The sequence below is a fragment of the Orycteropus afer genome, unplaced genomic scaffold (assembly GCF_000298275.1).
Source record: "Orycteropus afer afer isolate SDZICR_OR568_19922 unplaced genomic scaffold, OryAfe1.0 scaffold00139, whole genome shotgun sequence".
Classification (NCBI taxonomy): Eukaryota; Metazoa; Chordata; class Mammalia; order Tubulidentata; family Orycteropodidae; genus Orycteropus; species Orycteropus afer.
In genome coordinates, this window is record NW_006921726.1 from 6,125,700 (window position 1) to 6,151,362 (window position 25,663).

General features: G+C 38.1%; 1 protein-coding gene across 1 annotated transcript in view; it reads right to left on the reverse strand.

Annotated features, from left to right (window-relative positions):
• The window catches only part of LOC103201019 (protoheme IX farnesyltransferase, mitochondrial), a 255,588-nt gene that overhangs the window by 54,330 nt on the left and 175,595 nt on the right, over positions 1-25,663 (reverse strand). Inside the window, exon 5 of the mRNA XM_042781625.1 lies at positions 23,249-23,319. Within this exon, the coding sequence (XP_042637559.1) occupies positions 23,249-23,319 (71 nt within the window). The remainder of the gene's footprint in view (positions 1-23,248; positions 23,320-25,663) is intronic.

Genomic DNA, 25,663 nt, shown 5'->3' on the forward strand with positions numbered 1-25,663 from the left:
ATTCCTTTCTGTTTTAGAGGAGCTCTGGTAGCATAGTGCCTAAGGGACTTGATTGCTAACCAGAAGGCTGGCAGTTCAAACCCACCAGCCACTCCTCAGAAGGAAGATGGGGCAATCTACTTCCGTAGTGATACTGCCTCGGAACCCAAGGAGGGGTCACTATGAGTCGGGTCCAACTCGATGGTACATAACAACAACAACACAGACAAATTTACTAAGTGGTAAAGTATTTTTGTTGTGGGGGTGGGTTGTGAGGCTCAGACTAGACAGTGGAGGTGCATGTGATCTGAAGCTATGTTCTAATGTCTACTTTGCCGCTCTAGTTTATATGGGTACCTATACAAAGAGCTGCAGAACTGAAGAAAGGTGGAGATAATAAGTATACAGAAGTGTATTTCAGAGAAGAGGTGAGACTTGAGATATTCCTTGAAGACCAAACAGAAGTTCTAGATAGAGTAAAAAGAAGGCAAGTAGAAGGGAACAGGAGTAAAGGCAGGGAGGCAAGGATGGCAGAGTTTGAGAGAGGTCAGTGATCCACAGAAAAGGGGGAAAAAAGGTTTGAAGAGCATATCCAAGAGTGTGAATGAACATTCAGGGCATAGCAACCAGCATAAACTTTGAACTGAGCAATAGCAAAACCTCATCTCCACTGTAACCAACCTGGACCAGGTGATCATCAGCTTGTGCCTGGATGGCTGATAGCCTCTCTACTGGTCTCTGTCCACACTTTTGTCTCCCTGTGGTCATTCTCCCCAGGGAAGATTAAGAGTTCTTTCAAAAACATAAATCTGATCATGTCTATCCCTTATTTAAAACTTATCAGTGGCTTCCCATTGCATGTGCAATTCAATCCAGACACCATATCATGGCTACCTTCAGACATCATTGTCTACCTTCAGACATTCATTCTGTAATGGTCTCTTTTCTATCGTGTCAAGATGACCTCCTAGACTTTGCAGCTGCTGTACCTTCTGCCTCTGATGCTCTTCCCCAGATTTCTGCAGGCTTATCCTTCAGATCTCAGCTCAAAGGCCACTTCCTCAGCACAGCTTTCCTTAACAGCCCTCTCAAAAGCAGTTTTCCCTCATTACTCTATATTATCTCTGTTTATTGCTTTTGTAAAACTGTTAACAATAGGAGGCAGAGACAAGATTTCATTCTGCTAATAAACTTGGATCAATTCCTCTACAACAGAGACCGTGAAAACCAAGTGAAACAGATACAAATAATGATCCTGGAATTCTGAACATCTAATGAGACAATAAAGAATTAGACTGAAGCACTGACTGGAAAGGGACATGGAGTGAGGATAGAGTAAATATATTCAATATATATTGAAATATATATATATATGTATGGGGAGAGAGAAGAAGCCAGGACCTGATGAAGCATGGCCATTTTGAAGCAAAGAAAGCATTATAAATCAGAGAGAAGAAACCAACTTCATGGAATCCACACTGAGATAGAGAGACAATGTGGACAGACCTGCCTCTGGGGGAATCAAAGTGAGCAGAATACATGCTGGATCTGGGAGAGGAAAGTACAGGGAAACAGGAAGCCAGATTTCCAATGGCATAGGTGACTGTGGAGTGAGGAGGGAGCCAGAGAAGAGGAATGAAACAACTCACCACAAGTGAACACTAGTCATTTGAGTTGCAGGCTACTTGAGGGAGAAGGTCAATGAGGTGTTGATTAGAGACACTAGACTCTAGGTGGCCCCCCACTTAATTGAAGCTGGGCAGGAACTGGATAATCAGTTGCATGTACCCAGAAAGGCACTGGAGACAAGCCAGTGCGTAGTGACTATAAAGGTACACTATGTACTCTAATAAACACACCTTCCTGGTGACTGAAGTGAACCCTCTTCATGCTCTCACCAACAAAGTAATTAGTGACAACACCCTGGCTGCCACCCAACCATCCAGTTCCTAGGCCACCTCTTCAGCAGCCCAGCCACCTATCATAATGCATCCTAACCAGACAGAGCCAGGTTTGCCTGTCCTATGTCACTGACAGGACTTCCTCTCACTGAATGCAAGAGGTGCACCCCTGTGGCCTCATCTCTAGGAGGTGCTCATCTATGCCAGGCTCCTCTCATCTCTGATGGCACATACTCTAGCAGACAGTGGCACAGCGGCTTGCTACCACTGCTGCCAGCTGACCATAATTACAAAAGCCACTCTTCCTTTTCTTTCCCGTGCCCTATTTTTTGCTTTTTCTCTTTTTCCTTTTCTTTTGTACACTATTTCTTCTTTTCTTTCTCTTTTTCTTCTTCTTCTTTTGTTTTTACCATTTTTTCCCTCTTCCAACCTCCTTTTTAAATTTTTTACTTCTCTTTTTTTTCCCCTATCCAATTCAATGGGAGAAGGACATTGATTACCCACCAGACAGCCATATCTACTATATCTACCACCTCACCTAACAGGCAAGTGCCACCACCCACTCCTGCACCACTGGATTAACAACAGATGGTGGACAACACTGCTCATACCAAATGTAGCTCCTCTTCATAACAAAAAAGAAACCTGCACTCACTTTCCCACCAGATATTCCACCTATCTGGAGACAGGTGGAAAGTGCCCTAGTGCTGCTAAACTCACAACTAAAGAAGCATGCCTGCCCCACCCATCCAGATTTGGTGAAACAAAGCAAAATAAAAAAAGCAGGGTGAAACAAACCAACACATAAAAACAACAATTTCAAAATATCTCAGAGACAACAGACAACTTCAATTCAAACAAAGAAGCAGAACAAGATAGAGTAAGCAAGTGAACAAAATAAAGAACCAGGAAACCTTCCTTAGGAAAAACAGGCAACAACTACCTGATGAGGAATTCTCCATCCATCTATCTATCTATCTATCTATCTATCCATCCACACATCTATCTATCTATCTATCCACACATATATCTATCTATCTATCTATCTATCTATCTATCTATCCACACATCTACCTATCTATCTATCCACACATGTATCTCTCAAATATGTGTGTGCGTGTGTGTGTGTGTGTGTATAGGAGCTCTGGTGGCGTAGACCCTAAGGCATTTGACCACTAACCAGAAGGCTGGTGGTTCAAACCCACCAGCCACTCCTCGGAAGGAAGACTGGGCAATCTATTTCCATAGTGATGCTGCCTCGGAAACCTAAGGAGGGGTCGCTATGAGTCAGATCCAACTTGACAGCAGTGAGTTTGGTTTTGGTTCATATATATATATATATTCTTCTGGTATATGTCTGACTTTTCCTTGATTTTGTTTGTGTTTTTTTTTAGCTCTTGGAAGAAGATAACAAAAAGATAAGAAAAAGAAACCTGCACCTACATTCCCACAAGGTATTCCACCTACCTGAAGACAGTTGGAAAGTACCCTAGAGTTGCTAAACTCACAACCAAAGAAGCATGTCTGCCTCACCCATCTAGATATGTTGAAACGAAGCTATATATATACATCTTAAATATATATATATATCTTCTTCCAAGTGCTAAAGAAAACCACACACAAGAAAAAGTCAGACAATATACTAGAAGAATCCAAGAGAACAATACAAGAGAAACATGACAAAATAGACAATTAGAAATTACACAAAACAGCAATAAAGAAATGCAGAAGATAAGCACTAAAATTACAGAGAACGGTAACACATTGGAAGGATAAAATAAAAGAATCAAAGATACTGAAGAACACATTAGCCAACAAGAAAACAAATCCCATGACACAGTTTGCCTGAGGAAAAACTGGAAAGAAGAATGAAGAGAAATGAAGAAAGCTTAAGAATTATATGGGATAATATCAAGAGAAATAATCTACAAAAAGATATCCATCCAAGAAACTCAATGTAACTCATACAGGACAGATCTCAGAAGAAAGTCACCAAGGCACTTCACAATCAAGCTTTTCAAACCCCAGTACAAAGAAAACATCTTGAGGGCAGCTCAGGAAAAACAAAAAGTTACCCACAATGAGCAACCAGTAAGATTAAGCTCTGATTTCTCAGCAGAAGTCATGCAGGCAAGAAGGAAGTGAGATGATATATATAAAACCTTAAAAGAAAAAAATTGCCCACCAAGAATTATATATACAGCAAAACTGTCTCTCAAATATGATGATGAAATTAGAACATTTCCAGATAAAGAGAAATTAAAAGAATTTGTGAAAACAAGGCCAATCTCACAAGAAATTGTAAAGGGAGTTCTTCAGATAGAAAATGAACACTGGAAGACAACAATCTAAGATTATGATACATGACAACCAGAAATCAACCAAGAAAAAGAATTCTCAAAATTAAAATAAGCTTCTAAAATTGCAAATAGTGAACCAGAGGTGTCGACCTGTAAACAACAACAACTACAAAGCAAAAGGAGGAAATAAATGATAAAATTACAAATGAAGAGGAAGTCAGGATGCTATCAATATAGAAGAGACATTTTCAAACTTAGGAAGATAAACACTAACAACAGGGCAACCACAAAGAAAATTAATAAGTCTTCTGACCAAAATAAAAAAAGAAGAAAATCAACAATGAAGAAAGTGAAAAACCAATGATAAAATCAACTCAGCACATAAAAATATTTGTAACAAAGAAACCAACAACACCATAATAAAAAACACAAAAGAATGACAGCAGTAAATCCATATCTATCACTAATTATATAGAATGTGAATGGATTAAGTGCACCAGTCAAGAGAAAGAGAGTGGGAGAACGGATAAGAAAACAAGACCTATCAATATGCTGCATATAAGAGACTCAATTTAGACACAAAGATAAAAATAAATTAAAAATACAAAGATGGAGAAAAACACATCAAGCTCATGGCAACCATATAAGAGTAGGAATGGCAATATTAGTATCTGATAAAATAGACTTTAAGGTGAAAACCAGCCTAAGTGACAAGGAGGGATGTTAAATAATGATAACAGGGTCAATCTAGTAAGAAGATATAACCATATTAAATATCTAGGTACCCAATGAAAGAGCATACAAATAAATAAAGCAAACATTAACAGAACTGAAAAGAGAGACAGAAAGTTCTACAGAAAGTTCAGATTTTTAACACATCACTTTTGACGAAGGACAGAACTAGAAAGAAACTCAACAAAGATACAGAAAATTTCAACATAATCAACCAACTTGACCTTATAGACATATACAGAACACTCCACCCAACAAAAATGCAATACACTTTTCCAATGTGTGTGGATCATTCTCCAAAACAGATCATTATGCCAAGCCACAGAGCAAGCCTCAATAAATTTTTTAAAATATAGAAACATTACAAAAGCACCTTCTCTGATCACAATGCTGTAAAATTAGAAATCAATAATATGAAGATTAGGGAAAAGAAATCAAATACGTGGTGTGGTGTGGTGTAGTAAATTACCTGGTATGGCTTTTCTAGCCATAAGTCTTTGTAAACTTTGTGGTGGAATTTGCTGTGAGCAACTGAGGAGCTCCTGATTGTAAAAGTTATCCACCTGGGGTATTTTTGTTGGGTGTGGCACAAAGCAATGTTCTGGGAATTTCGCTCTCTCTCAGGGGCTTAGAATTCTGATGTTATGATTGGCTAGTTTGGTCACTCTGCCAGGCTCAAAAGGAGGCCTCCTAGAGGCAGAAGTCTCTCTGACTGCTGGCTGAAAAGAACATGCTGCTGAGAGAAACATGCTCTTGAGAGAAATGTGCTCCTGAGAGACATGCAGTGCTGGGAAAGAGATACAAGAGACATGCTTTGCTGAGAGAGACACTGAGGGAGATGCACTGCTGGGAAAGAGACCATGAGAAACTGTTGGCTGAGAGATGGTGGGCTGAGAGAGACTGAGGGTTTTTTCCTGAACTTGAATTATAGCCTGGTGCTTCCCTAATAAATCCCATAACCTGTGAGTTCTGTGTGGCCACTACAGTGAATTATCGAACCCAGCAAAAAGTGCTGCAGGAGGAATGGTTGGTGTCAGGGTTGGTCAAAGGGCTGGAGGGAGGCAGCATGACTGGCCTCGCAGGAATAGGCCTTGGGCTACTGATAGTGATTCTGTCTTCCTTTTGTGCAGTTAGAGGAGGTCAGAAGATGTGTCCTCCTGGCCCCTTTAGCAGTTGGTGTCAGAAGGAGTGGGATTCATTGCAGTGGCTCCAGACTCATAGGAGCATGAGACTTTGTAAAAGAAAGAAGGGGCCTGGGAAGTGAAATTTTGGATTCTTAGATGGCTACTTTGTTTGGTGTTACCTCTTAAAGGAGATAACTGATCCAGAGCCTAGGGCTTTTGGTTACACCCAGCCAAAGGCCCAAGGCCGTATGCATAGAATGGGATTGTAATCAAGGTGAAGAAACAAACCTGGAATGTTTTAAAAAGGATTATGTGTTTTGGATTATGTGTTTACCTGAATGTACTATGGGAATTGAATGTTCTCTTACCTGCTTGTACATTAGAAATGATTATGCAGTGTGGATAACAGAGAGCTTCTAAGTCCACCTTTAGCTGATGGATATGTTTAAAAGAGGAAATAGAATCTGCCCAGCAGAAACACAGGCTTTTGTTTTAAGCCCTGTGTGTAGAGTAGTAGGCTCTTAGGCAGAAAAACTGAGACCCACCCACTACTACTAGTAAGGGAATAGAAGATTTGCATTTGAAGAGAGGACCTGGAGAGAGAGAGAAAAAAAAAAAAAGATTGTTTGGCTTTTTTAATTTCTAGCAGGCAGATAGGCTTTGGGTGCATCAAGGCAGGAAAGACATGGTCCATGAAAGAAATCCCTTCCAGGACTGAAAGTTAAAGGAAGCCAGTGAGTAGTAGAATTGTATGCTACTTGATTGTGACCATGTGGGTTCACTTGAGTGGAAATGGGGGAAGCGCAGCAAAGAAAAACCGGCTGCTGCTGAGTTTAGTACTCTTTGATGTAGGCCATGGAGGCCAGGGATTAGAGGAAGGGCTGGCTCCTCTGAAATGCAAGGAGTTGTGAGCCTATGGGCATTGAAATAGTCCCTGAGAACTGAGGATGTGAGAGAAGGTGCTGGCTGGTCTGAAGAAGGGAAGAGTGTGACTCCCAAACTTGGCAGCTGGTACCCATGACCTAGCTGGGATGGCTAGGGCTGAGCTGACCAGAACCCGACCAAACAGAGAGGAAGGTGTTTGACACTGAGTTGCTGTTAAGTTGCTGCAATATGATGGCTTGCGCTGGGCTGGACTTTGCTTGTTTATGGATGCAGATGCCCAAAGTTCCAAGCACTACAGAAGATTCTTCAGAGAGAAAGGACCATGCTTGTCTCCTCACAGTATTGGTTTGATAGGGATGGGCAAATTAGAAATTGGCTATCCAAAATGGGGGGAGATAAAGGCATGAAGTGGCTGGCTTCATGCTTTCATGAGTGTGATTATTCTTAAACTGATGGTGAAGAGGATGTTCATTTTTGATGTATAAAAGGGATAATGGCTAGAAAAGCCAGGGGGTGGACTGACGTGTAGTAAATTACCTGGTATGGCTTTTCTAGCTAAAAGTCTTTGTAAACTTTGTGGTGGAATTTACTGTGAGCAACTGAGGAGCTCCTGATTATAAAAGTTATCCACCTGGGGTATTTCTGTTGGGCGTGGCACAAAGCAGTGTTCTGGGAAGTTCACTCTCTTAGGTGCTTAGAATTCTGATGTTATGATTGGCTAGTTTGGCCACTTTGCAAGGCTCAAAAGGAGGCTTCCTAGAGGAAGAAGTCTCTCTCTCTCTCTCTCTAACTGCTGGCTGAGAAGAACGTGCGGCTGAGAGAAACATGCTCCTGAGAGACACGTGCTGCTAGTAAAGAGACATAAGAGACATGCATTGCTGAGAGAGACACCGAGGGAGATGCACTGCTGGGAGAGAGACTGTGAGAGACTGTTGGCTGAGAGACGGCAGGCTGAGAGAGATTGAGCATTTTTCCTGAACTTGAATTGTAGCCTGGTGCTTCCTTAATAAACCCCATAATCTATAAGTTCTGTGTGGCCACTGCAGTGAATAATCGAGCCCAGCAGAAAGGTGGTGAGTGCTGTGGGAGGAATGGTTGGTGTCAGGGCTGGAGGGAGGCAGCATGTCTGGCCTCACAGGAATAGGCCTTGGGCAACTGATGGTGATTCTGCCTTCCTCTTGTGTGGTTAGAGAGGGTCAGAAGATGTGGCCTCCTTGCCCCTTTAGCACATGGAAACTGAATAACACTCTGTTGAAAAACTTCTGGATAACAGAAGAAATAAAATGTGAATAAAAAATTCCAAGAACCAAAGGAGAATGAAAACACACATACCAAAACTTTTGGGACATCGCAAGAGCAGTACTCAGAGGTCAATTTATACCAATAAAGACACACATCAAAAAAGAAGAAAGAACCAAAATCACTATCTAACCCATCAACTCCAGGAATTAGAAAAAGAGCAACAACAAAAACAACAACAAATCAACAACAACAACAAAAAAACCCCAATCTTCAAAAGAATGGAAATAATAAAGATTTGAGTAGAAATAAATGAAACATAAAAACAGTGGAAAGAATCAATAAGACTGGAAATTGGTGCTTCTAAAAGATTAACAAAATTCACAAACTACTGGCAAATTAAAGAAAAAAAAGAGAAGATGTAAATAACATAAATAAGAAATTAAATGTGTAATATCACAACAGAACTAATGAAAATAAAAAGGATAATAATAGAGACTGGGAGCTCTGGTGGCCTAGTGCCTAAGGCATTTGAATGCTAACCAGAAGGCTGGCAGTTCAAACACACCAGCCACTCCTTGGAAGGAAAGTAGAGCATTCTATTTCTGCAGTGATACCACCTCAGAAACCTAAGCAGGGGTCGCTATGAGTTGGGTCCGATTTGATGGCAGTGAGTTTTTTTTTGTTTGTTTGTTTTATTAACAGGATACTACAAAGAACTGTACTCAACAAGTTTGAAAACCAAGAAGAAATGGACAAATTCCTAAACACACACAACTTACCTAAGTCAACACAGACTGAGGTAGAAAATGTGAACAGGCCCATAACAAAAGAAAAAATTGAACAGGTCTTAGACAAAATTCTCAACAACAACAAAAATGTCCTGGCCCAGATGGCTTTAATGGAGAATTCTACCACTCAGAAAACAGCTGACACCAACCAAAGCAAACTATTTCAAAACATAGAAAAGGATGGAATACTCCTAAATACACTTTATGAAACAAGCCCTGATATGAAAGCCAGGCAAAGACATCGCTTAAAATGAAAATTACAGACCAATATCCCTTATGAATAGATGTAAAAATTCTCAACAAAATCCTAGCCAATAGAATCCAACACTATATATATAAAAAAATACATCATGACCAAGTGGGATTCATACCAGGTATGCAAGGATGGTTCAACATTACCAAAACAACCAATGTAATCCACTACAAAAATAAAGGAAAGGAAAAGAACCACATGATATCAATCAATGCAGAAAAGCTATAACATTCAATATCCACTCCTGCTAAAAAAACTTTTAGCAAAATAGGAATAGAAGGGAAATTCCTCAAATTAATAAAGGGCATATATGCAAAACCAATGGCCAACATTATTCTCAATGGAGAGAGAATGAAAACATTCCCCTTGTGAATGGGAACCAAACAAGGATGCCCTCTATCACTGCTCCTATTTAACACTGTAGAGGAAGTCCTTGCCAGGGCAATAAGGTGAGAAAGAGAAATAAAAGTCATCCAGTTGACAAAGAGGAAAGTAAAACTATCTCCATGTGCAGATGATATGATCCTATACACAGAATACCAAGAGACTCAGCAAGAAAACTATTGCATGTAATTGAAAGATTTAGCAGGGTACAAGATCAATATATAAAAATCAGTTGGATTCTTCTACATCAACAAAGAGACCTCTGAAAAGGAAATAAAGAGAGCCTGGTTAGAGCGGGGAAAAAATGTGGACAAAACTCATAATCATAAAAAAGACGTGGCTTACTGTGAAACTCCCAAAATTATGGCCTCTAGTCACCATTCGGGCCTGGAATTGAGCTTACTCCTGTGACTACCAACCAGATAATAAACAGGGCTACAAGGTATACAATTATACAAAGTAGGTATACTGTACACTGCTCTTTGGATCTTCAATCATGGAAGATCAGGAGAGCAGCATTTGCACAGGGAGATAGCTCAGAGGGCAGGAAGGACACAAAGAAAAGGTAACCACAGGGAAGAAATAGGAAGACAGTGATTACATTATGGGGATTGTAATCAATGTCATGAAACAAAATGTGTGTGAACTGTTGAACAGAAAATGAATTTTCTCTGTAAACTTTCACCCAAATCACAATAAAAATTTTTTGATAGGAAAAGGAAATAAAGAAATACCATTCACAATGTTGTTGTTGTTGTTATGTGCCGTCGAGTCGGCCCCGACTCATAGCGACCCCTCCTTGGGTTTCCAAGGCAGTATCACTACGGAAGTAGGATTGCCCAACCTTCCTTCCGAGGAGTGGCTGGTGGGTTTGAACCGCCAGCCGTCTGGTTAGCAGGCAAGTGTCTTAGCCACTATGCTACCAGAGCTCCAAAAAGATAAAATACTTAGGAATAAATTTTACCAGGGAGACAAAAGACCTATATAAAGAAAACTACAAAACACTACCTGTTTTGGTTACCTAGTGGCACTCTAACAGAAATACCACAAATGGGATGCTTTAACAAAAAGGAGTTTATTCTCTTACAGTTTTAGAGGCTAGAAGTCCAAGTTTAAAGTGCTAGGCTCCAGGGGCTGGGTGAAAGTCCCTCAACCTTGGGCTTCAGCTCTGCCTCTTGTTCCCAGCCCATTAAAGCTGCAAGCTTTTAATCACTCAGGCAGCTGCTGGCTGCTGAGGGTGACAAGCCCAAGGCCAACAAATAAAATGGCACAGTCTCGATAGTACCAAACCACATGGCAGGCCACTGATTCAAGTCTACTGAAAGTCTCAAGATCGGCAGAACATGGCAGGCTGAACAATGACTCAGGTACATGCAGGGTTCAAGAGTGCCACAAGCTGGAGACCTTCCTCAAAGTTGCTTCTTATATACTGGAAGCAGCCCACATCCCTAAAGCAGCTACTTAACTGCTCCAGTAAATTCCACCATGGAGTTAATTACCAATCTCTCCATAGGGAATAACTACATCCAGCTGCCCAGCCACTCAATCAGGGCTAGCCAAGTTGACAACAACCGAAACTACCACACTACCCAAAGCGATCTACGGACATACTGCAATCCTGATGCACATTTCATCAACATTTTTTAAGGACATGGAAAAACTAATCACTAATTTTATATGGAAAGGGAAGAGATCTTGGATAAGCAGAGCACTATTGAAGAAGAACAGGGATGAGGTCTCACACTCACAGATCTCCAAACCTACGATATAACCATGATAGTCAAAATAGCCTGGTATTGATATAACAACAGACACATAGACCAATGGAACAGAATTGAGAATCCACAAATTGATCCTCCATCTATTGGCAGCTGTCTTTGACAAAGGGCCAGAATCCATTAAATGGGAAAAAGACAGCTCCCATAACAAATAGTTTTGGCAAAACTGGATAACAATTTGAGGAAAAATGAAACAAGATCCATACCTCACACCCTACACAAAAATGAATTCAAGATGGATCAAAGACCTAAATGTAAAACCCCAAACTATAAAGCTTATCAAAGATAAAATAAGGGTAATACTGTTGTGTTGTTGTTTGCCGTCGAGTTGGACCCGACTCATAGCAACCCCTCTTTGGGTTTCTGAGGCAGTATCACTATGGAAGTAGATTGCCCCATCTTCCTTCTGAGAAGTGGCTGGTGGGTTTAAACCGCCAGCCTTCTGGTTAACAGTCAAGTGCCTTAGGCACTATGCTACCAAAGCTCCTAGGGTAGTCCTAGGGGTCCTAATTTATTAAATAAGTAGACTACTAAGCATAATCCAAAATGCACAAACAGCAGAAGATAAACTAGATGACTGTCCCCTTCTAAAAATTAAATTCTTATTTGCATCAAAAGACTTCTTGCGAAAGCATAAAAGAAGAATCTACAGATTGGAAAAAAATATTTAGCTATGACATACCCAACATATGTCTTATCTCTAAAATTTATAGAAAACTTCAACACCTCAATATCAAAGAGAGAAACACAATCCAATTAAAAAATGGTCAGGACATGAACAGACACTTCATCAAAACAGATAATTCAGGTGGCCAACAAACACATGAAGAAATGTTTGCAATCATTAGCTGTTAGAAAGATGCAAATCAAAACAGTGAGATATCGTCTCACCCCAGTAATAATGGCAAAGTTCAACAAGACAGAAAGCAACAAATACCGTTGAGGGTATGGAGAGATAGGAATTCTCATACACTAATGATGGGACTGTAAAATGGTGCAAACACTGTGGAAAATGGTATGGTGTTTCCTTAAAAAGTTGAAAATAGAAACACCATTTGATCCAGAAATTCCACTATTAGGTATACATACTAAAGAAGTGAGAGCCAGGACATGAATAGATATATGCTCACCCATGTTCATTGCAGCACTACTCACAATAGCAAAAAGATGGAAAAAACCTAAGTGCCCATCAATGGATTAATGGATAAATAAGCTATAGTACACACACATACACATATGATATAATACTGTGTGTCATATGTCAAGTTGGCTGGGCCTCCTTTTGAGTGGCTCGGCAGCTGGTGGTAGTTATTCCTCATTATGAGACTGGCAATCAACTCCATGGTGGAATCTGTTGTGAGAACCAGTTCAGTAGCTGCTTTAGGGATGTGGTCTGCTTCCCATATTTAAGGAGAAGTTTTGGGAATGGTCTCTAGCTTTTTGGCACACCTGGACCCTGCATGTAGCTGTCTTCATTCATCAGCCTACCATGCTCTGCCAATCTTGGGACTTTTAATAGACTTGAATCAATGGCCTGCCGTATGGTTTTGTATTATCGAGACTGTGCGATTTTATTTGTTGGCCTTGGGCTTGTCAGCCTCAGCAGCCAGCATCTGCCTGAGTGAAGAGATGCCTCTAGCTTCAGTGAGCCGGGAGCAAGAGGCAAAGCTGAAGCCCAAGGTCAAGTTTCTTTCACCTAGACCCTAGAACCTGGCACTTTGAACTCAGACTTCTAGCCTCCAAAGCTGTAAGAGAATAAACTTCTGTTTGTTAAAGCCATCTCATTTGTGGTATTTTCTGTTAGAGCAGCACTAGGTAACCAAAACACTATGCAACATTAAATAATGAAGAATCTGTGAAATACCTCATAATATGGATGAAATTGGAAGACATCATGCTGAGGTAAAATAAGTCAATTGCAAAAAGATAAATATTTTATGTATCTACTACTATAAAAAGTCAAGGAAAGGTTTACACATGGAAAGAAAGATTCTTCCATGGTTACCATGGATGGGAGGGGAGGGAAAATTGCTAGCTAGGTAAGAATATGTAATGATTTAGGTGAAGAGAAAGGCAATATACCAGAGGTGGGTCACCAGCACAGTATCACTAAAGAAAAGGAAGACATGGAGTGGTGCACAAGAGTTACAGACAACAAAAGTTAACACTATTACATACACAACACTGCATTATCAGTAATAACAAACACTGATGTATGAGTGGATACACAGGTAGACAGGCAAGATGATAATGTGTAGGTGAATCTCTGCTTACTATCTTCCTCTTGCCTGGCATGTCTTTGTTTTCTTAGTCTGTTCATATGCCAAAGTCTGTAACTTTTTTCTCTAATTTTAATGCTTACATATGCTCCACACTAATTGTCTAGTTTTGTCAGAATGGCCTTCTCATTGTCTTGATAGTATATATCATATATATATCTTCATTGGTGTCTTTATTTCTGTATTTCTCTTGCCTAGGAGGCCATTTCTACTTCATTTACTTCTTTGTAACTCTCCCAATTAGCATACTTCTCTGAATACAGAATGTTCTTGATAAATCTGTGCTGAGAGGACAGTATGAATTAATGATTCAATAACTTGCCATTGCTTAGTTTTCACTGAGTGGTTTCTGCTACCAACTTAATCACGATAATGGAAATATATTCAATTTTCATTCTCTGATTCCTCTTATTTGCCAAGTATTTTACTTCATTCTCCTCATCTCTTAAAAGTAACTTGAATTTCTTTTTTATGCTATCACTGGATAAGGAGTAAATACTTTTATTTCAAAGCAAATTTTGAAAACAGATGAAAGTTCTGTAAACCACTCTAGGGTTTTAAACCTCTTTCCCAACAACACACTTTCATTTACATATTTTATTGATCTTACTATACTCACAATAATCTTATGAAAGGAATGGGATCTCAATTATGATCCCATTCTACACAAGGATATATTGCTATGGAAAGATTAATGAAGTGAGTTACCCAAACTTAAGAGTCAGTTTGATGACATTTTTCATTTAGCCCATGAAGACCATATAAAGAGTTTGTGAAGACTGAGATGTTTTCTATTATTGATTTTTAAAAATTAGCTTTTTCCTGTCACCAAGTTAAAGTTAGATCACACTGAATCTGATTTTCTAATAAGGAAGCAAACTCTTGTAAAATTTATCTTCATTATATGCTTTGAGTTTGTATTCAGCTGCTAAAGTGGGTTTATTCATTCTTCAGTGTGACTCTGTGATATGAAACATAATCAGAATTCTAAGATGTGTTCTTTGCCAGCGAATAAAAGACAGTTCTCAGCCCAACTTTTTCCTCACAATAGCCATTTATAGCCAGGACATTTTTGCCAGAAATGTCCAAAAGGTTAGTTGACTGTATTTATCTTTTTTCTTGGCAGGAAAACAAAGATATTGACTGTACCTTTAAAAAGCATTTGGAAGAAATCTGTATTACAATGTCTATCCATAAACTGATTCAGACACATGGTACTTCCCATTTATGTGTTTGTTGTTTGCTTTCTATTCCAGGCAAATTAGGCATTTGGAACTTGTATGAAATAGTTTTAAAAATAAGCAAATTCAAAAATAAAAGAAATTTAATGAACATTCCTAGATAAAGGGTGGCCTACAGTAATCATTAAATTGGACATTTTAAGAATGACAGAGGATATTATCAATAATTCTGCTGGGACAACAGGCATAAACCAGGACTTCCCTGGCTCACCAGGGTGCACAGTCACTATCCTTAAGCCCACTGTACAGTCTTTTCATGTCATAGATCACTTTCTATACTCTAGCTCTTGATTCTGGCCATCATTCAATACTCACATAACACAGATGTTTTCTTATCTCTCTCTCTCTCTCTTTTTTTTCCACTGTCTTGATTTACTCCATGGTCAGGCTGAACCGCGAGAGCCACAAACTTGAATAGCAATGTCTGATGAAGAGTTTCCCCTCCCAGCTTGATTCAAGGCCACATACTCTAAAATGTTCTCATGGGTTGTTGTTCTCTGATATTTTTGTCTTTGGCTTGCACTGAGGGATGCCTGTCCTTTGTTTTCCTCTATAGAAGTTCCAGACAATATTCTTCTTCTACTACTACTTTTTTGTTTGTTTTTTTAAATTTGCTGATAATATTCTTCCAATGTCATTACCAAGTGCTTTGTATTCTTTAAGAACCAAGAGGCAGAAGTTTGGACTCCCCAGAGTGATATTTTCTTTGTATGGACAAAGAGTTTTTGAGAGACAGTTATGTGTACTAGTCAGGACCTGAGGGTCTGGGATAAATGGATCAGGGCCAAATTCTGTTTCTGCATTTATTCAGAATAATAACATGGGCAAGTTTCTTATTCTTTTGGAGCCTCAGTTTCCTCCTTTGAATATTGGGAGAATTTAACCATATCTGTCTCATGGTGTTAGGGTGAGAATTAGGCCGACTCGATGGCAAATAACAACAACAACAACATACACGTAATGCTTAATTATTATTATGTAACTGATATCAACAGAAAATGGACAATGAAATTTACTGTTCAACCTTATTAACTACATGAATTTGATAAACTTTTCTTGTGACCTTATCATTTATCTCATGTTCTATGTTCTGAAATCATGACTTTCATTATATATTTTTCTGAAAGTGGTGATATATCAAATTCTATCTGGAATAAAGAATAAAACTGAACAAGCAAAAAAAAACAAAAACCCACTATCTTCACTGTCATCTCTACAAGATATTCAGTATCCCCTTCTCCCCACCAAGTTTTTCTCAAAGAGAAGACTAAAACTAAAAGCACAAAGAAAGGCAGCTATGCACAACTGCACCGGGGTAGCCACACAAACAAAAGACTCTTATAGGTCCCAGCTCTTTAGAATACCACAGAATGACCAGTCCATGCACATGTTTCTTTCCTTAAGTGTCACTACATTACTTTTACTCTTTAGAATATAATTCTGTTCACTTCAGTAATAATATTCAAAGTAAACTGCAATCGCTTGAAAAAGCTAATGAACTATATTGTTTCCATAAATGTTTACAATATGTCTTTAGGATGGATAGAAACCAATCTGTTTACAAAGACTGAAATAGCTGTCATCAGCACAAGACTTTCAAAGGCATTCTTTCTCAGACTTATAATACTACTGGTCCATTAACAGTAATAGGGACTCACACTTCACGTTCCAAATTGTAAAGTAGTCTATAAAGTTGTATAGAATCAATAAAGTATATTAGCTCAAATTAAAGGGTGCAGTAAATACCAAAAAGAAAATCGCAAAATAATATGGCTAATGATTCTACTAAAACAGCCAATAGCTGTGGTGAGCATGAAAACTACCAAAGCTAAGAAATAAATGTTAATGGATAGCTTATAAGGCTTTTTACTATACCCTATATAGTCATTCACTTGTAAAACATCTGTGTAGCATACACTATTTTACTAAACTATAAATGGCAAGATGCAAGTCTTCAGTCTTAAAAATGTATTTCTTAACATGAGAAGATTTGTGCTAGATTCATAACAGCTCCTTGTACCTATTTGATAAAATACACCCCAGCTATAAAAATAAGTTTATTTTTATTTTGTTTAGGCCTATGATTTGCTCTCTAACATGCCAAATAAGGTTTATTATTAAAAAAAAATCTGTATGGGCTATTTTTTAAATAAAAGTAGTTTTAAAAGACTAAGTAACTGTATTGTAATCTCCCCTCATTTAGAAGCAAGGTATTGCCAGTAACAACCATGAAGGCCAGGATGACCCTTCCTGAATGTACTAACAGACTGTTTTGCCAGAGCAGAAGGAAAAGACTACACTGGACAAAGACTGCTGTCATCAGGTGTTACTATATCGATTTCGACAGAGATTCCATGTGGCAGAGTACAACTGCCCCAAAGGGTTTATTAGGCTGTAATCTTTATGGTCACCATTCATCTGTCACTTTGTTGTATTGGAGTGGCTTATGTGTTGCTATGATGCTGGAAGCTATGTCACCAGTATTTCAAATACCAATGAGGATATCCATGGTGGACAGGTTTCAGTGGAATCCCAGACTAAGACAGACAAGGAAGGAAGACTTGGCAATTCACTTCCAAAAAAATTGGCTAGTGAAAACTTCATGAATAGTAGTGAAGCACTCTCTGACATATTACCAGAAGACAAGACCCTCACGTTGAAAGAGACGTAAAATATGACTAACATTGTATGATACAATGCCAGAAGACAAGCATCTCAAGTTGGAAGGTACTCAAAATATAATTGAGGAAGAGCTGCCTCCTCAAACAGAGCCAACCTTAATGAACTGGATGGAGAAAAGCTTTCGAGACTTCCACTTACTGATATGGCACAACTCAAAATGAGAAGAAATAGCTGCAAATATCCATTAATAATTGGAACATGGAATATATGGAATATGAATCTAAGAAAACTGGAAGACATAAAAAATGAAATAGAATGCATTAAGATCAATATCCTAGGCATTAGAGAGCTAAAATGGACTGATACTGGTCATTTTGAATCAGATAATCATATAGTCTACTATGCTGGGAACGATAAACTGAAGAGGAACAGCATTGGATTCATGGTCAAAAACAACATATCAAGATCTAGCCTGAAGCACAACTTTCTCAGTGACAGGATAATATCCAGATGCCTACAAGGAAGATCAGTTAATACAATTATTATTCAAATATATGCACCAATCACTAACAGCAAAGATGAAGAAACCGAAGATTTTAACCAACTTTTCCAGTACTAAATTGATCAAACATGAACTCAAGATGTAATGATAATTACTAGTGATAGGAAAGTAGAAGTTAGAAGCAAAGAAAAAGGATAAATATTCAAAAAATATGGCCCTGGTGACAGAAACAAAGCTGGAGATTGTATGACAGAATTTTCTAAGACCAATGACTTCTTCATTGCAAATTCCTTTTTCCAACAACATAATGGCAAGTATATATGTGAACCTCACCAAAGGGACCAACAGGAATACCTTCGACTATGCAAAGGTATTTGACTATGTGGATTATTACAAATTATGGATAACATGTAAGAATGGGAATTCCAGAACACTTAATTGTGCTCATGTGTAAACTGGACATAGACCAGCGGCATTGTTCAAATAGAACATACACACTGCTGTCGAGTCAGATCCAACTCGTAGTGATCCCTCCTTGGGTTTCCAAGGTGGTATCACTACAGAAGCAGATCGCCCAACCTTCCTTCTGAGGAGTGGCTGGTGGGTTTGAACGCCAGCCTTCTGGTTAGCAGTCAAATGCCTTAGGCACTACACCACCAGAGCTCTCTCAAATAGAAGGGATGATAATCCACAAGGTAAAATCAGGAGAGATGTGCATCAAGGTTTTACTCTTTCACCACACTTATTCAATCTGTACACTGAGCAAATAATTCGAGAAGCTGGGCTATACAAAGAAGAATGTGCCATCAGGTATGGAGGAAGCCTCATTGAAAACCTGTGATATGCAGATGACACAACCTTGCTTGCTGAAATGAAGAGGAGTTGAAGCTCTAACTGATAAAGATGAAAGACTACAGCCTTCAGCATGGATTACACATTAACAGAAATAAAACAAAAATCCTCACTACTGGAAAGCTTGAAATTGTCAAGGATTTCATTTTATTTGAATACGTAATCAATGTCCACAGAAGTAGTCAAGAAATTAAGCTACACATTGTACTGGGCAAATCTGCTGGAAACGACCTCTTTAAAGTGTTATAAAGGAAAGATGCTACTTTGGAGACTATGCTGCACCTGACCCAAGCCATGGTATTTTCAATTGCCTAATGTGCAAACAAAAGCTAGACAATGAATAAGGAAGGCCAAAGAATAATAAAGACTAAAGAAGAACTGAGGAGCTCTGGTAGCATAGTGGCTAAAGCACTTGACTGCTAACCAGAAGGCTGGCGGTTCAAACTCACCAGCCACTCCTCGGAAGGAAGGTTGGGCAATCCTACTTCCGTAGTGATACTGCCTTGGAAACCCAAGGAGGGGTCGCTATGAGTCGGGACCGACTCGACGGCACATAACAACAACAACAACAACAAAGAAGAACTGATGACTTTGAGTTAAGGTGTTGGCAAAGAATAATGAATATATCATGAACTGCCAGAAGAATGAACATATCTGTCTTAGAAGAAGTACAGTCAAAATACTCTTTAGAAGCAAGGATAGTGAGACTTCATATCAGGTACTTTGGATATGTTATTAGAAGGTAACAATCCCTGGAGAGAGATATCATGCTTAGTACAGTAGGTCAGTGACAAAGAAGACCCTCAGCAAGATGGATTGACACAGTGACTCCAACAGCGGGCTGGACCATTGCACTAACCATGAGTATGGCACAGGACTGGGCAGTGCTGCGTTCTATCGTACACAGGGTCACTATGAGTTGGAACTGACTCAATGGTAGCTAAGAACAACAACAAGAATAATCTTTATGGAACCAGATCACTAGGTCTTTATCCCAGTGGTACTGGGTATGTTTGATCCACCAATCTTCTGGTTAATGACTGAGCACCTAACCATTATGCCACTAGGGCTCTGTTGAGCAAAGATTATCACTACATTCCTAAGGACTATATTTGCTAGGCCTATTCCTACATTCCCCCTTGTTCCAAAGGAGTGTATGATTTTACTGAGACTAAATGACGATAAAAATTCCAATGCAATTTACGTACCTGTGATTTAAGCAGCTTTTAGCTTTTGAGATGATTAACAGAAGTTGCAGTCTCCCCTTTAAAGATACATTACTTTACACAAAAGTACTTCTGACAGTTCCTAAACATAAACCTACACATAGTTTTGTTTATACATTAAAAAAGGAAAAGAAAGTATCAGATATACATAAAGATTTTATTCTTAAATCTGACTGGTAATAAATTGCCCTATTTTAAATATAGGGTATTTTAAATTTATTAAGAATTAAATGGTTAAAAACAGTTAATATTAAATACCTTTTTTAATGCATAGAGTTATATGATTATATCTGTTTGTTTTTCTTTATTATTAGATTTAGTATGTGTGATTATTTGATCCACAAGTGTTACCTCAATAAATTTTAAACTCTATGAGGGCAATGTCTGGAAATATGAAGAGAATTTAGACTGGTTGTATAAATCATTCGGCCCTTTTTATTCTTCTAGGATTTTAACTGTGGAACAGACCATCAATTTTTCATATGCAAGTACAAGTTGAAACTGAAGACAATTAAAGTTAAGTTCACAAGAGCCAAAATATGACCTTGATTATATCCCACCTGAATTTAGAGACTATCTGAAGAACAAATTTGATGCAATGAATACCAGTAACTGAAAACCAGATGAATTGTGGGAGGATATCAAGAACATTACCCATGAAGAAAGCAAAGGATCATTAAAAAGGAAGAACAGAACAAAATGGATGTCAGAAGAGACTCTGAAACTTGCTATTCAATGGAGAACAGCTGAAGCAAATGGAATAAATGACAAGATAAAAGGACTGAACAGAAAATTTCAAAGAGAAGCTCGAAAAGACAAAGTAAATTACTAAAATGAAATGTACAAAGACCTGGAGTTAGAAAACCAAAAGGGAAGAACACACTCGACATTTCTCAAGCTGAAAGAACTGAAGAAAAAATTCAAGCTTCAAGTTGGAATGTTGAAAGATTCTATGTGCAAAATATTGAATGATGCAGGAAGCATCAAAAGAAGATGAAAGGAATACACAGAGTTACTGTACAAAAAAGAATTGGTTGATGTTCATCTATTTTAGGAGGTGGCATATGATCAAGAACCAATGGTACTGAAGGAAGAAGTCAAAGATGCCCTGAAGGAATTGGTGAAAAACAAGGCTCTAGGATTGATGGAATAACCCCTGGGCTGTTTCAACAAATGTCTGCTTTGTTGGAGGGACTAACTTGTCTATGCCAAAAAAATTGGAAGACAGCTACCTGGCCAAGTGACTGGAAGAAATCAATATTTGTACCCATTTCAAAGAAAGGCGATCCCACAGAATGTGGAAATTATCAAACAATATCATTAATATCACATGCAAATAAAATCTTGCTGAAGGTAATTAAAAAATCGTTGTAGCAGTATATTGACAGGGAACTTCCAGAAATGCAAGCTATATTCAGAACAGGATGAGGAATGAGGAATATCATTGCTGATGTCAGATGGATCTTGGCTAAAAGCAAATAACACCAAACAGATGTATACTTGTGTCTTATTGACTATGCAAAAACATTTGACTGTGTGGATCATAACTAATTATGGGTAACATTGCAAAGAATGAGAATTCCAGAACACTTAATTGTGCTTATGAGAAATCTGTACATATACCAAGAGGCTGTCATTTGAACAGAACAAAGGGATACTGCATGGTTTAAAATGAGGAAGGATGTACATCAGGGTTGTATCCTTTCACTGTACTTACTCAAACTGTATGCTGAGAAAATAATCCATGAAGCTCTACTATATGAAGAATGTGGCATCAGGATTGGAGGAAAAATCATTAACAAGCTGTGATATGCAGATGACACGACCTTGCTTGCTGAAAGTGAAGATGACTTGAAGTACTTACTGATAAAGATTAAAGACTATAGTCTACAATATGGATTACACCTCAACATAAAGAAAATGAAAATCCTTACAAGTGGACCAGTAAGTGGCATCACAATAAATGGAGAAAAGACTGAAGTTGTCAAAGATTTCATATTACTTGGATCCACAATCAACACCAATGGAAGCAGAAGTCAAGACATCAGACTGTAATGCACTTGGCAAATCAACTGCAAAAGACCTCTTTAAAGTGCTAAAGAGCAAAGATGTCTCTTTGAAGACTAAGGTATACCTAACCTCAGTCATGATATTTTCAATCCCCTCATATGCTTGTGAAATGTGGACAACAAATAAGGAAGACTGAAGAAGAGTTGAAATTTTTGAGTTGTGGTGTTGGCGAAGAATACTGAAAACACCATGGACCGCCAGAAGAACAAACAAGTCTCTCCTGGATGAAGTGCTGCTGGAATGCTCCACAGAAATGAGAATGACCATTTCATCTCACCTATATTGGTTATCTTGTCAGAAGTGACCATTCCCTGGAGAAGGATATCATGTTTGCTAAAGTAGAGGGTCAGCAAAAAAGGAGAAGACCTTCAGTGAGATGGATTGACACAGTGGCTACAATGATGGGCTCAGTATATAGCAAGGATTATGAGGATGGCGTAGGAACAGGCAGTGTTTCGTTCTGTTGTACACAAGGTGGCTATGAATTGGAGCTGACTCAACAGCACCTAACAACAACAACAACAACAGCAAAGGCTTGTGAGACACATTACATTAAAAAAAAAAATTTTTTTTGAAATGCTGATTTAGAGGTCTTTAGGAAACAGACTGTTTAATTATTAACTATTAGTGATATTAGAATATTTATATGCCTTTCAGTTCTACTTAGTTGGATTTGGTGGAAAGGAGAATAATAGAGGTGATAATTTACTTGGCATATAACGACATTATCAGTTTATTTGAAAAAATTACATTTAAGACATATTTTTCTTCTGGGATCTTATATGGATTTGTCTAAATATAATCTGTGTTAATGGAATGTTTTTATCTTAAGCCATTATATAAGTGAAACAATGTCCATAACTCAAAACTGAATTTAATACAGTAATCTATAAATTATTCCCACAATAAAACTACAAATCTTAGCTCCACCTTAAATGCTATGTAGTACATATTGCTATGAAAGGTATTGTGTATCCACATCAATTTGTCCTTTTGAAAGTATGCTTTAACAAAGAATGGGAAATGATTTAGGATGAACAAGCAAATGAATGTTCTATAATACGGAGGAGACTTTTATTCATGATTTTACCTGATCTGTCCACGAACCAGAGGTCTGTTCTTTGTCCTATTCATGTTTGAATCAAATGGCACCTCAAAAAACTGTAAGATTTAAAAAGACAGAAAACAATAAATATAATGTGAAACAATCCTCCTCCAGAAGCTTTAGTTTCACAAATATTTCTACAGTAAACACCACATTAATTCTGATAGTATGAATTAACAGTCTTGACATTCTGATGTAAAATTCTCTGGGAGAGGCACATTTTGAAAGCTATTTGCATTAACTGTTGTTAGGAATATGCACAGCTTTACTTTTAACCACTTTGAAAGTCTCATGTTAAGAATATAATTTTATTTTGTAAAGCCATGGTTTTGGGTTTAAAGCATTAGTGTTGCCAAAGATTTCAGAATCCTTCACACATTTTATAATCTGAGATTCAATGAAGACTCAGTCAACTCTGACTCTGGGGAATGTGCTACTGAAATCAAGAATCAGGGTTGAAGTAAATTTAGACACCAGATGAAACTCTGTAGAACCACTGAGGTGATACTCCAACTATTCCAGTATGCCTGGGATAGACCTGGTTTACATCTGTGGTCCTGGTATCACTATTGACAGAAACCCCTTTCAATCTCAAAGCAAGCCAGTTTGGACATATGGTCACTGTTATGGATTGAATTGTTTCCCCTAGAAAACATGTGTCGTAAATCTTAATCCTTACACCTATGGAGGTAAACCCATTTGGGAATAGGGTTTTCTTTGTTATATTAATGAGGCTGTATCAGTATAGGGTGTTTTTTAAGCCAATCACTTTTGAGATATAAAAGGAACAGACTACCACAGAGACAAGCAAGCAAAAACAGCAGACAGACATTATAGGGAGGATGCCAAGGAAACTGAGAAGGACTTGAGAAGTTATGACAAAGATTGTCCCCAGAGTGTACAGACAGAGACTTTCCCCAGAGCTGGAGTCCTGAATTTGGACTTCGTGTCTCCTAAACTGTGAGAAAATAAATTTCTGCTTGTTAAAATTACTCATTTGTGATATTTCTGTTACAGCAGTACTGAGTAACAGTCACTTTTAATAAAGTATTTTCTTTTTCATCTATTAATCTATTAAAAGACAAGGCACAGGGAACTCATTTTCCAAAGCCTTGACAAAATTGCATAATATATTCCTAAATTTGCTATCAATGTTCTTTACTTGTCACCTGTTTTGGTAAAGCAGAATTCTCAAAAAAATGTGCTGATCTAATTATTATTTGAGAATATCTTTGACTAAATGAGTGTCAACCAAATCAGAACATGAAGCAAAAATTCAATGGAAGTTCTAAGTATTTCCCCAACTATGTCCCCTAGTAATTCTGGAAGTTGCTCACAAGAAGAATGAAGTCATGGTTAAATCACATTAGTATGTGAAAAGCTCTGAGAAACTCCAAGGTGAAGAAATCTAAGTAACATTGCTTAGCCAGTGTTTTCCAAGCTTATTTGATCATGAAACCTTTTTACAAGAAAAATGAACTTACCCGACTTTGGAAATGTATAGTGATTTGTACTCAGTTGTTAGCTACCATTGAGTTAGCCCCAAATTTATAGTAACCCCGTATGTTACAGAGTAGAATGTTCCATAGGGTATTCTTGGCTGTATTCTTTCATGAAGCTGTTTTCCAGGCCTTTCTTCTGTGGGAACCACTGAGTGAGTTCAGTCTGCCAACCTTTAAAGTCAGCAGCTGATTGTAAACCTTTTGTGCCACCCAGGCTCCTCTGTGCTCAGTAGGTGTTTCTGTAAATGTTAGGAAAAATAAACACTACTGGTAAAAGGGAGCTCTGGTGGCGTAGTGCCTAAGGCATTTGACTGCTAACCAGAAGGCTGGTGGGTCAAACACACCAGCCACTCCTCAGAAGGAAAGTTGGGCAATCTACTTCCATAGTGATACCTTCTCGGAAACCCAAGGAGGGGTCGCTATGAGTTGGATCTGACTGGACGGCAGTGTGTTTTTTAGTGGTAAAAAAGACAGTCTAGAATATGTAAAGTAGCATTTTATTTTATTGTACTTTAAAAATAATCTAGTGCTATCTACTAATAACTAAATGTTAAAATTGAAGAATTTTATTCTTAAGTATCAGAAAAATTTGGAGTGGATTCCTTATAGGTTAAGACAGCTGGTTGTGTTTCTTTTAATATTCCTTTTTTTCCCACTGAACTCTTCAAGGTTTATTCACATACTATTTGCTAATGTAGAATCAAAGAGGAAAATCTCAGGATATACAAAAGTTCTAGTAGATTATTAGCACTTGGATGAATGATACAAAATATAAAAAACTGTAAGGCCAATCTTCTTCAGTTATTCTTTTAATTTCTTTAAATGTATAGTTATTTTATTTTCTTAATTTTATAAATAATGCATTTTTATTGTGAGAAAGCTTGGAAAATACAGAAAA